At 39.3% G+C, this 14,039-nt stretch overlaps 1 protein-coding gene across 11 annotated transcripts in view; it reads right to left on the bottom strand.

Annotated features, from left to right (window-relative positions):
* SLC8A3 (solute carrier family 8 member A3) overlaps nucleotides 1-13,190 on the bottom strand; it is a 213,662-nt gene extending 200,472 nt beyond the window's left edge. For all 11 annotated transcript variants that reach the window (XM_070734538.1, XM_070734523.1, XM_070734513.1 and 8 more), the window contains exon 1: nucleotides 11,425-13,190. In XM_070734538.1, the coding sequence (XP_070590639.1) occupies nucleotides 11,425-13,190 (1,766 nt within the window). The remainder of the gene's footprint in view (nucleotides 1-11,424) is intronic.
* Nucleotides 13,191-14,039: the final 849 nt, after the last annotated feature.

Genomic DNA, 14,039 nt, shown 5'->3' with positions numbered 1-14,039 from the left:
ATCTATCTATCTATCTATCTATCTATCTATCTATCTATCTATCTATCTATCTATCTATCTACTTACTTACTTACTTACTTACTTACTTACTTACTTACTTACTTACTTACTTACTTACTTACTTACTTACTTAGTCAAACAATTATAGGGTGGTAATTTGTACAAATAAAACATTAGATAAGTAATGATAAAAAATAACCAAAGAAGACAATAGGACAGGGACGGTAGGCACAGTGGTGCGCTTATGCACGCCCCTTACAGACCTCTTAGAAAGGGGGAGAGGTTGATTGTAGATAGTCTAAGGTTAAAGGTTTTGGGGTTAGGAGTAGAAACCACAGAGTCAGGTAGTGCATTTCAGGCATTGATTACTCTGTTGCTGAAGTCGTATCTTTTGCATCTAGTTTGGAACAGTTGACATTTAGTTTATATACCATTTCACAGTGCTTTACAGCCCTCTCTACAGACTCAGCATATTACTCCCAACAATCTGGGTCTTCATTTTATCCACCTCAGAAGGAAGGAACGTGGTGTCAATCTTGAGCCTGGTGAGATTTGAATTGCCAAATTGCAATCAGACAGTAATCAGCAGAAGTAGCCTGCAGTACTGCATTCTAGCCATTGTGCCACCGTGGTTCTTATGGAGATAGCTCCATCCATAGAAGGATGGAGTAAGGGAAGTGTCTTAGAAGGGATCCTCCCTAGTTTTCCAGAGAGTAGAAAGTAAGGATGGGAGACACACTTTTAGACTTGCAAGATTAATGTAACCAACAAAGATAGAGCTGGTACAGTATTCAATTTGTGCTCTATGTCTAGACTATTCCTGATGGTTAACAGGGGGAGCCACAATGGGAAGGGTGTTACTTCTTTTTTAAAAAAATAAAGTTTTTATTTACAATTATAAATACAAAAATACAAAAAAGAACAATACAAAGGACAATACTAAAAAGAAAAGAAAAAAGTAAACAATACATCAATTGAAAAAAAACACATAATAAAATATGGGCGAGTGCACAACAAGTCTGTATATTATTCTAAACTATGTATATTCTCCCTAGCCAGGTTATGGCTAAATTCAAAATTCTATATAGTTTATAAGGTTTACAAAGAATAGAAGCAAAAATATGTGTAGCATGAGGTATAAATAGTAGTCTTAATTAATAATTCATAGCTTTATCTTATATAATCCAATAAGCTTTCACCAGATGTAATTTTTTTTAACATAGTTAGATGTTTTACAGTATACATGTTATTTTCTTCTGACGACATCCTGGTGAGAGCGGGAGGCTAGAGCTAATGGCATTCTTCTTTAACTAACGTTCCTCATAGCAGTTATTTTGTAGAAGGGTAAATCTTCCTACACAGACATTTGGTAAATTTAGCCAATTGAGCAAGATCTCAAGGTTTTAAATATGTTCACTACTGAAAAAGGTCCTTGATTCCTGCTATAAAGTATTCTACTGGGAAGTTCAACATAGCCTTTTGAATTATTTAATCTTAGCAGATTTATGCATTTTAAGAAATGAGCATCTCATATATGCATGTTGATATTTCAATAGGATTAGGGAAACTCTTTCTCTACATCCCCTTTATTCCCACCCTCATACATGCAGAGAGATAATGTGTGAGCATGTATATTAATTACGAGAGTCTAATTGAAAGGCAGAGGGATTTTTTAAAAGCCCTTTATTCTGTTGCTCTCCCGAAATCTGCAGCAATATCTATTTGAGATTATTACAATTAGGTTATACAACTGCAACTTAAGAATCACTGTCGTGGAAATACTTCTATTCAATTGACATAAGGCCTTGATGAATGTTCTTCTGCAAATCAAACTGAATAGAAGGATTCATAAGGATAAACATGTTCTGGATCAAAAATGGAAGTTGTCTGCAGATTTGATACAATGAGGGGCCAGCAACGCCATTAGCAGATGCAAAGTTAAATCTACTCTCTGTACATTCTCTATCCACTGCAAGAGTTGGAGAACTTTTCAACTGACAAGGGAAATACCTTCTAACCCAAGAGTCCCCAAACATGGCAACTTTAAGACTTGTGGATTTCAAATCCCAACAAAGCTGGCTAGAGAATTCTGGGAGTTGACATCCACAAGTTGCCAAGTTTGAAGACCTCTGTCCTAATCCTAAGGTTACAAAGCAAAAATAACCTTTTCTGACAACAGAAAGAAGTCAGGGAAAATACTTTTGACCACACTTCTAAAATACCTGAAGGGGACACTCGCACACATTGCTAAGGTATAACAAACAGCAATATTATTTCACACCACAGTGAAGAGTAATTGAAACACCACCAGTCACAAACGAATAGTTTAATCTGTGTCAAAAAATGGCATGTTCGGGCTTGCTCTCTCTATGGTTATGTAAATTCATGTCCTCCCTATGAGAATTAATCTCACAGCCTTCCCACCAAGGCCTTTTAATGCTAAGAATGTTCCTCACATATTTTCTGCTGACATATTTCATTCCAGTCACAGACTGTATGGGAGTTGCCTTGAATTGAAGATACCACAGATCCAACCATACATTATTCTTCATTCCACATACTTTTCATCAGCCACCATCATAAAGGCTATAAGACAGTGATAACAAACCTTTTTTGGTTCGCGTGCAAAAGTGAGGGAGATGTGGGGGTCACGCACATGCATCTATAATCCCATGTGCCCAGTAATGGGCAGCCAAGGTTTTTACTGCCACACTGTGGGTGTGGCTTATTTTGTGGGTGTGGCTTGATGGTCATGTGACTATGTAGGAGTGGCTTGCTGGCCATGTGACCAGGTGGAGTGGCTTGAACGATCATTAGCATTCAAGTGAACTGTTAAGTCCTCAACTTACAACCTCACCAGTGTCGCTGTCTGAGGTGTCAATTTGCTTCATGTTTCCCGTGCTCTCCTTCCTGGGTCGCCACCCACCTCAGGCTGGGTAGCTAGGTGAATGGGTGCCGATCAGCTGTTGAAAAAAGAGGGGGGAGGAAATGGGCCCCCTGCAACTCCTGCCGGTGCTGGTCTCCCTGCCACTTTCCAAAGAGAAAGAAGAGGATGGGAGAAGGGGATAGTCAGCTGGAGCTGGGCACACAGCTTCATTTCAGCCGGTGGAACTGTATTCCACCCCGTCCTGCCTGCTACCCACCCCTGCATGCACCCCTGTGCATGCAAGGTTGATCCCCACCCGCTCCTGCCATGCGATGCCACAGTTTTTCACTCTCCCCAGGCTTCAGAGCATTTCTAGGAACCTGGGGAGGGCGAAAATGGCCTTCCCCATCCCATCGGAGGCTGAAAACAGGCTGTTTCCTGACTCACAATAAGCACAGAAAGCCTGAAAATCATCTGGCTGGTCCGTGTATGCACACCAGACCTGAGCTCGTGTGCCCACTGATATGGCTCCACGTGCCACTTGTAGCATCCCTGCCCCAGGTTCACCATCACATCTGTAAGAGGTCACAGAACAGATCAGTATGTCTCTGCTTTTAGAAACCATCGTGGTATCTAATTTCAATGGACTGAGTTTACAAATTCTGAAAATATCTCTAATTTCCTTGCAAACCATCTACCGTATGCTCCAACCCTATGCAATCTATATGAGAGCGGCAATTAACAGTCTAACCCAGTGATTGTGAACCTTTTTTCCCTCGGGTGCCAAAAGAGCGTGCGTACCCGATATTGCACATGCACAAGTGCCCACACCCATAGTTCAATGCCTAGGGAGGGCGAAAACAGCTTCGCTCACCCCCAGAAGTGCCTTTGGAGGCTGAAAATGACCTGTTTCCCAACTTCTGGTGGGCCCAGTAGACTCGTGTTTTGCTCTTCCCAGGCTCCAAAGGCTGCCCTGGAGCAGGGGGAGGGTAAAGATGCCCTCTCCTATTCCCCTGGAGGTTCTCTGGAAGCAAAAAAAGTCTGGCCGGCACACACATGCACGTTGTAGCTGAGCTAGGGCAACAGCTCGCATGCCAGCAGATATGGCTCCGCATGCCACCTGTGGCCCCCATGCCAAATGTTTGCCATCACTGGTCTAACCTAAGGATCAAGTCATCCTCAAGTCACTTTGGTTCTATCACTATATTTCAAATTAGCCTACCTCACCAATTTTTTATGCGGATAAAATTCATATGAGATAATTATGTATGCCATTTAAAGCTCTGGGAAGAAAAAGCAGGAATATAATTAACTGGTACCTAAATAAAATGAAATAAAATCTTAGAAACAGAAATATTAGAGGTGATCTACTCTAACCCATTGGTCAGTTCAGGACCATCTCTGACAGATGACCAACCAGCCAATTTGAAGACTTCTTGTAAAATTGTGATGTATAAATCGCAATTCTCTCTTTAATTCATTGCAGCCCATTAATGCTCATAGTCCTATGCAGCAAATATACAGTGAAAATCAAATGAAAGGAACAGGTATTTTTTACAGATATTACCTCCTAAGAAAAGAAGAAAGCATATCAGATTTATAACTTTGGAACACATCCAGCTTGGAGAATGTCAAGCCAATACTTAATAATAAAACTTCCACCTTGATATTAGACAGCTTTCCCAGTATCAAAACATTACAAGATTAAAAAAATGTGACTCTGTCTAAAATATCGGTGCTTTTTCACATATCCTGTGCAAAAATTACCTTGTTCCAATTATCCATTCATCTCAATATTGTGAATGTATTCGTTTCAATATTTACCTTCAAATCATCACAATTTCATATTAGGAACAGGATTGTTAAAAATAGTGGTTTTATACAACCACTGTATCCTAAAAAGGACACCACTTTCACATATTAAAGATTGTCATAGGGATCAAATAAGCAATGAAGAAACAATCAATATTAAGATTTTTATTAATATTGATTGTTTCCTACTTGCTTATTTGACCCCTATGACAATCATTAAGTGTTGTACCACATGATTCTTGACAAATGTATCTTTTTCTTTTATGTACACTGAGAGCATATGCACCAAAGACAAATCCCTTGTGTGTCCAATCACACTTGGCCAATAAAGAATTCTATTCTATTCTATTCCATTCCATTCCATTCCATTCTATGACCTCTGATTTGTGGATTCCCTAGTTCTTTATCCCTCCCACCAGAACCAAGAAAATAAGCATCAATTGCTTTTCTTCGCATGGATAGATATTTGAGAGCATGTAGTTTCAATTCACAGATCTTTTAAGCGAGGCCTCTCTACACTGACACACAGGGGTGGGTTTCTCCCGGTTCGGACTGGCTCACCAGAACCAGTAGCAGCCTGCTGGTGATGTCATGATGATGTCACCGAACATCCATGGGCGCCACCATCTTTTTTATTTTTTATTTCCTTCTGAGCAATGCAAATTCTGGCACTGTGCATGTGGTCACCATCTTTATCCGGCTTTTTTTTTTGCTTCTGTTTTTTCGTTATTGTGCATGCGGGCCGGTGCAAAGCGCATGTGCGCCCATTTGGTGTGCCCACGCGACACGAGAGGGAGAAAACCTCAAGGTGTATTGTGTGTTTAGATAAATATTTTCATTTATATTTACCTTTAAAGGGGTTTAAATAGTTGTGATATTGTTTAGGGCTATAGCTTTTATGCCACCCAGTCTCATATTTAGAGAGATTGGCAGCTAAATAACGTGATAAAAAATATAAAGGGAGAGGGGAGGCATACAAATCTAATAAATAAAATAAAATAAAATAAAATAAAATAAAATAATAAAATAAAATAAAATAAATAAATAAATAAAGTAAAGTAAAGTAAAGTAAAGTAAAATAAAGTAAAATAAAATAAAATAATAAAATAAAATAAAATAAAATAAATAAGTAAAGTAAAGTAAAGTAAAATAAAATAAAATAAAATAAAATTCAAAACAAAAACTCCATCAAAGCTGACAATAGTCAAAGCACAGAAAAACCTCAAAGAAATAATGCAAGATCAGAAGATGTGGGGAGACCCAGTCCATAGAATTGGCAAGAGCTAGAGACAATTGAATGGATAACATCACTATCATCGTAGTTGTCCTCATCACATAATTAAAAATGCCCAGACAATATCAGTGTGACCTATCCCAATATTAGAATTGACAGATTTAGAACTCTAGCAGATTGTTGATTGCACACTACTGACTTTTCTGGTTGCCCCTATGAATAAAGGAGGTTAAAGCAGTGCTGAAAACAGTGATTTTCTGCCTATTCAGTGTAAGTACAGTAGAGATTGAGAAGTAAGCACTTTCCACTGCTTTCTCTGACACGCATCGACCCTAACCCATGCTCAAGATTCATTCTGAGTTTTCTCTACTTGCATCAGTTGTTATCACTCTCAGCTTCCCAGTAAATCAAGGGTCTGATCTGGCTGGCTGATGGAAGAAAACTGTTAGAGACAGTGGTTGGCCTTTTAGTCGACTGCTTTGAATATACAACATGTATTAAGAAATAATAATAGACTTCATGCAAAAGATTAGTGATGGTCATTCCATTCACTGGGCTAATAGCCAACTTGTCTCCAAGTTTAATACTGAAGTGTGATTCTTAATATTAAACTCTAATACTACTCTTGTAATGGAACCGTGAATTTTATTGGCAAAATCAAGGACATACTGCATACTTAATTTGAAAGCTAATGTTATAAAATTACTAGAGCTACAACATTATCTCACTACATAGCCAACCAATAAAACCAATAAAATAAACCCCATACAAGCAGGGGGAAATTGTGACCTTACTCAACTTTTATATCTCTATCACCAACCTACCAACCTCCTACACAATTTGATAGCTTGCACAAATTCTAAACTGCATACAAAGCCTATGTAAGTATAGCAGACTTGCTTTTACAAATGCACATTTTAAAGAATGGTGGTAGGACCAGGAATTGACCTATACTTCCACTTTCCCCTTAAACAATTTTCACTGATTAAGAAGCATATCACTCTATGAAGGAACAGATGTGAACACAATAGCAAAATCCTCAGTGAAATCAATGCAATCTAACCAGGCATTAAAAAAAACCTGAAATCATTTTTCCACTGACACATTTCCTGCAAAGTCTCCATTTTTCTTCTCAGAAAGCATTCTGGAAGTTTTTAGAGCATTGCAGGACTTTTGAGATGAGATCTAGGTTCCAGTTTAAGAATGAGTAACCCGTGGACAGGCTCTTGAGTAAGGGGCAGGTTCAGGCAAAAAGTAAATACACAGAGGTGGTGAAAGTTGGCAAGGATTCAGGCGAGGTCTATTTGCAAAGGAGATAAAGGAAACAACCCTAATGGATCTGCTCCAGGTTTCTTTCCCCATATCAATTATTACGTTTTTAAAACCCCAGGTTAAAAAGGTTAGGGATATTATGCGCTCCAAAGTTCCTTGAATTTGAAAAAAAAACATGCACTAAAATAAATGAAACTTACTTGATAGATTTTAAGGCATTACAGCTGTATATACCAGCCAGTGTTGCACTACTAAGTATTAAAAGAATCAGCTCTGAGAACATTAGATGATTAAAAATAAAAACAAAAACAAACAAACAAAAACCCTTCCAAAGCCTGCGGGCATGATTTTGCTGCCATTCCTATTAAAGCATTGAGAACACAAACATGAATTACTGTTGTGCTGAGTGTTAGTGGCAGCAAAAGAGGGATTGAAAATTGTTGTTTGAAACTCAAGTAAAAAGGGAGAACAGTAAAAAATTTTTTACAAAGGTTAAAATATTTGAGTGAAGGTGGGTTGCTGAAGCAGTGGTGCGTTGCTACCGGTACGGTATGGTTCTATGAACCGGAAGCAGTGGGAAGCTCCGCCCACTCACCCTAGATGCCTCCGGGCATGCGCAAGTGCACAAATGAACAGGTAGCAATGAGATTTAGAACCCATCACTGGTCTGAAACATATATTAATGAGAAACAGGCTCATGCGAAAGTAGGCTCCAAGGTACCTAAAAAAAATTAAGTATCTGGATACTAAATATCGATAACTAACTGCCATAGATAGGAGGCTCAAGTGATAACAGCAGAATTTAGATAGTGGGAATTTTTCTAGGCTCCTAGCCAGCGGTGAAACCTTCCCTTTCCTACTGGTCTGGAATTGCGCCCTTTGCACCCATGCTTTTTCACCCTCTGTGTAAATGCAGAAGGATTTGCGCATGCTCAGGGAGTTAAAAACAAGAAAATGGTGATGTCCGGGCAGGTGGGCGGAGCCTCATGCTGCAGCCGCTACTGGTTTTCAAAACTATCAGTGACTGCTGCTACCTGTACCCCCTGAACCGGTAGGATTTCACCACTGCTCCTAACCTGTAAGAAGATTGATAAAATGTAGGCTTCCAGTCTATGACCAGAGGTGATCCAAGTGCCATTTGCAAATGGTCTCCTCAGTGGTGGCACCTCAAATTTGGAACACTTTGCTGACACCAACGCTCTGCCTTTTTCACTGGCAAACTGAAATAATTTTCTATGCACAATGTTTTTTAAGTAATTCTTGAATCCGCCTCTATGTTTACAATTCAAGTTATTTTATTATCTTTATTTTTTTCTGACCTAAAGGTTTAGGATGAAAATACAGTGCAAAAATTCCCAAAACATCTATAGAATCCAAGAGGGGATTAACAGAGGCAAAGCTGAAAACATACAAAAGAACTGCAGATTGTCAGCTTCTGTGGGGGGAAAGCAAGTAAAAATGGAATCTGCATTACCTGCAGGATTAAGTAGTAATTTACAAGTGTTAGATTCCCAATGAAATCACAATGGGTTCCAAGAAAATCATCTCAACCAGCTATATGCCAACACTGCATTTTTTCCAACCCAGATGTAGGTGAGGAAACTTTGACCATACTAGAGTTACAGGAGCAATAAGTAAGAACTGTGGCAGGATCAACTTCCTTCAAAAATTTCCTTCAAAGATTTCTCCCACCCCACATCCCCAGTATTCCTCTCAGGGAAGTATATTTAAAAGAATTGAAATTGTTTTATCTCCTTCAGTACTTTAATGAGATTCCTCTCTATTGCCACTTATGGGTTAAAAAAAACATGTCCATTGCAATCATCTCTGGCCAATGGTGGTGCTTAAATCATATATCCCCAAGGAGGCAAAATCTACTCCCTGACGCATCTTGTGTACAGTTTGGGGTATGAAAGTACTAACATGATATGCCCGGTAGATATTCACTGTGAGTATATGGGTGTACACAAAAATTCATCATCTCTTAGCTGAGCATGGTGGTTTAAAGCAGGGGTCTCCAACCTTGGTAATTTTAAGACTTGTGGACTTCAATGCCCAGAATTCAATCCAATCACACTTGGCCAATAAAGCATTCTATTCTATTCTATTCTATTCTATTCTATTCTATTCTATTCTATTCCATTCCATTCCATTCCATGACCTCTGATTTGTGGATTCCCTAGTTCTTTATCCCTCCCACCAGATCCAAGAAAATAAGCACCAATTGCTTTTCTTCCCATGGATAGATATTCTGGGCGTTGAAGTCCACAAGTGTTAAAGTTGTCAAAGGTGGAGGCCCCTGCTTTAAAGGACTTCTATTCGTGTTTGCTGGGACACAACTCAGCTCAGCCAAGAAACTGACTACAAGTAGTCTTCGACATACAACTGTTCACTTAGAGACCGTTTGAAGTTAGAACAGCACTGGGAAAAGTGACATGACCACTTTTCACACTTATATCCCCCGTGGTTATGCAATTTACCACTGACCCTTGACCAGTGACTCACATTTATGATGGTTGCAGTGTCCTGGGGTCATGTGATTTACCTTTTGCAACCTTCCGACAAGCAAAGTCAATAGGGGAAGCCAGATTCACTTAATGACCATGTTGCTCACTCAACAACTGCAGTGACTCACTTAGAAAATTGATAAGAAAAGTCATAAAATCAGGGAAAACTCACTTAACGACGTAAATTTCAGGCTCAATTGTGGTCGTAAGTTGAGGACTACCTGTACATTCAAACAGAAGCTCTCTCACACTTTTTTATCACATTTGAAATACCAGGGGTGGACAGCAGACTCTTATATCCAAGTAGTTTTGAATCCTCTTGGAAACGAGCTGAACATCTGCAGAAGCCTAATCAATATGGGGAAGAGTAATGAATCATTATGTGAAAGCCACTTGCAGGCAGAACTCCTTGGTCTGAATAATCTGGTGTTTCTCTGACAAACCAACGACTATTTGACACATCTGATGTAGCACAACATGCAGAATCTCCCCCTGAAGGAACAGAAAATTAGGGTCGGGTAATTAAGGTAATTAACCATGAAAATGCAGTGAGCATATGTGATGTAATTTGCTATGATGTCAGTGGGCAGGATTTTTTAAATGCCACCTTATTGTTTCTATAAGTGCTTAAGACCTTTGCTTAGCGGATGCATTAAATCAAGCCACAATGTTAATCAGTTTAGCTCAGTGTGGTCATTCCACACTAACTGGCAGGAGTTCTCTGAGATCAAAGGCAGATATAATGTCCTACTTTTTTTTAAACTAGTGATGCCTTTATCATGCAAAATCATTGAACTTTCTGCTTTTACCTAAGTAAGGTGCGGACAGGTTGCTAATCTGCTTGCATTCCGTAACAGAATCGCACAGTGACATCAATTGGAATAAACTGTAGAGATACACAGAAGAAAACACATCCATGGAGTGGACTGTTATGCTGTTTTTAGAAGACTATTAAGGCTTTCCTAAAAGAGATGATTACGCTGGAGGCATATTAATTCTTCCCTCTTCAATATTTAAATGAAAACCATTTGAGTCAAAAGTAAGTGGCAATAGAAAAGGAACATGTAACCAAATTCTGTCTGGTGAATGTTTGTTCAAGCAGACTTCCCTAATGGAGGGATCTGTTTACAGGATCTGCTATGTCAGAGATTAATATAGTAATATAATATACTGTATCATTATTTAGTGGTACAGAATCCCATTATACTAAAAATTAATTTGCTATATGAAGATTATTTGAGTTCATTTTTGAAAGATTATTTTCAAAGTAATGAACAGTAAGGAACTATTACTGCTTTAAAAAACAATATTAATTTGGTTCATGAAAATAATAACTAATTTACGAGAGAAGCCTTCCCCAACCAGATGTCCTCTTAGGTTTTGATGGCCAAGGATCATTGAATCCATTAAGTACATGCAGCTAACAAGATCAAGATTCCATTGGCTTTAATTTTGAAGTTCTTTAGTATTGAATCTTGGCAGATTCTTTAAAATAAAAATTAGGCAACTGTTAGGCTAGTTAGGCCATCCAAAAGCTTCTATATATCCATTAATTCATCTCTTAGAAAGAGAAGGAAGTAGATCCTGCTACAAGGTTCTTGTGTAGAGAAGGTAAGTATGGAAACCAGAGGAGAGGAGAGGACAGTCCATGTTGCCCATGTTGACCTGTGATGGATGAAAATTGTAGGGTTAAATACAGATAATTATTTAAACAAAGAATATTAGTTACTTACACAGTTTCATCGTTCCTGAATTCCAGTTCTCCATAACTGTCTTCAAAATCCTCTCCACCTCCTTTTGCTGTTCCTTCAACTGTTCTAAAGGGGACTAGGACTGTCCCCCGTGCACCAGATGTTCTAAGGACTTTCACCTCCATCACCCCAATGCTCTCACTGATATGTATCACATCACACTCGAAGGTGAAGATGCCTGCATGGTCATCATCTAAGATAGTCACAGTAGCCACGCTAGGTGAGACCAGTATGGCCTTGGGATAGGGCAGTTTGTTGAGCTCAGGGGGTTCCTCTGCATCTATCACCCGCAGGTTGCTAAGACGCACGAAAAAGTGCTCATCCTCTTCGAAGATATCATCATCAATGATCCCTATGGAGAACTCTTTCTGGGTCTCCCCAGACTTCAAAACAACGGTCCCTTCTGTAAATTCATAGTCAGCCCCAGCATTAGCAGAGCCGTCTTCTGTTTTGTAATCCACATGTATGGTCTTGGAGATATCACCTCCCTTCCGGACAACAGTTAGGAGGACAGCACCACAGTTCTCAAGACACTGATAAGAACAAGGATCAAAATAAATTTTGGAGATGAATTCTTCTGGCTCCTCTGGCTGTATTTCATGCAAGCTAGTACTCCTCTTGGCTTGCTCAGCTGCATGCTTTTTGAGAATATTTCCTGCTCCAGTCATCATCCTGGTAGCTTGGATCCGATAGAACGCTCTGCTTTTCTGCTGGTGGGATAAAGCATAGTAGTTGGCCATTTCTACCAGCTGATCTAAGTCTTTTTCTGGGTGCTTTTGTTTCAGGTCCTTGAGGATCCGGATCATCTCTTTGCGAGACTCATCCATCTCTTTCCCTTCGATAGGCACTAGGTTTCCATCTAAAAAATGGGAGTTCATCAGCTTACCATCCATTTCAATCCCTTTAGGGTGATCCCCTTCTGTCTCAATGATAATACCCCTGTGTTTGTCAGTACGGTACTTTTTGTGCATATATTTATAGAGAAACAGCCTTCTGTCTGCAATCCAAGCCAGGATGACACAAACAGGGAAGAAAAACAGAGTGAGCAACCCTTCCCATACCTGAACCACACCTGGAGAAAAGACCGCAAGGATCATGTATAACCAGATATAGGCAAAGATGCTCCAAGCAGCAGTGACAAAGAAAACTCTCAAATGTTTTATCTTCCTCGTCTCCCCGTCAGGAATGACATAGACACAGATGGCTAGGATAATAAACATATTGAAAGCTGCACTACCAACAATGGTAGAAGGGCCCAGCTCACCAGCAATGAATCCATGACCACATACCTCTATCAATGTCAAAAGGATCTCCGGGGCAGAGGAACCAAGAGCCATGAGGGTCAAATTGGAAACAGTTTCATTCCATATTCGGATGTTGGTAGTGATGGCTTCTCCGTTGGGTTTCCTGACTGTAATCTCTTTCTCTTGGGATGTAATGACTTCTATGGAAGCCATGAAACGGTCGGCAATGATAGAAACTCCAAGGAACATATATATGAGTGCCACAAAATAAACAATAACTCTGGCAATTTTGTCCCCCAGGGATGGGTTTTCTGGGTACCATATCGGCAAGATAACACCTTCCTTGCACTCGGAAGAGTCGGAGCATGAGGCGTTATGTCCTATGTTTGGTGAATCTGTCCCTGTGCCAGCATCTGCTTGTAAACCATGTAAAAACAGGACAAAAGTAAAAAGCCCAAACCGGAGGAAGGCTGAGGTGACAGGTTGTAACTTTAACCGCGCCATACACCAGGCTTAACATCCACAACACAGGAGCAAATGTCTTCAGTTCAGGTTAAGAATCTGAAATAAAGAGATTAAAACCATGAGACGGAAAGAAATAAAAGGAAGAACTGACATCGCAATTAATGCAATTCATAATAATAAATTCTGTTATTCACAACTGGTTATACTACCTTATGTATAGTAATAATGTTTGGTTAATTTTACATGGATCATGCAAGATTATCATTTATCAGCAGAATAGAGGGAAACTGTACTGAGCACAGAACTTTATTATTTATCTTAGGCATGGCTAGTATCTTGATATCAATTGAATTGTTATCAAAGAATCACATCAGGCATTCCAATTTTGCCCTAAAGCAAGATAACATGATAAATTGGCACTTATTTATAGAAACATAGAAACATAGAAGTCTGACGGCAGAAAAAAGACCTCATGGTCCATCTAGTCTGCCCTTATACTATTTTCTGTATTTTATCTTAGGATGGATATATGTTTATCCCAGGCATGTTTAAATTCAGTTACTGTGGATTTATCTACCACGTCTGCTGGAAGTTTGTTCCAAGGATCTACTACTCTTTCAGTAAAATAATATTTTCTCATGTTGCTTTTGATCTTTCCCCCAACTAACTTCAGATTGTGTCCCCTTGTTCTTGTGTTCACTTTCCTATTAAAAACACTTCCCTCCTGGACCTTATTTAACCCTTTAATATATTTAAATGTTTCGATCATGTCCCCCCTTTTCCTTCTGTCCTCCAGACTATACAGATTGAGTTCATTAAGTCTTTCCTGATACGTTTTATGCTTAAGACCTTCCACCATTCTTGTAGCCCGTCTTTGGACCCGTTCAA

Source organism: Erythrolamprus reginae, chromosome 1 (assembly GCF_031021105.1).
Source record: "Erythrolamprus reginae isolate rEryReg1 chromosome 1, rEryReg1.hap1, whole genome shotgun sequence".
In the NCBI taxonomy this organism is placed as follows: Eukaryota; Metazoa; Chordata; class Lepidosauria; order Squamata; family Dipsadidae; genus Erythrolamprus; species Erythrolamprus reginae.
The sequence above is the reverse complement of the archived record's forward strand: the minus strand, read 5'-3'. Positions and strand labels throughout refer to the sequence as shown.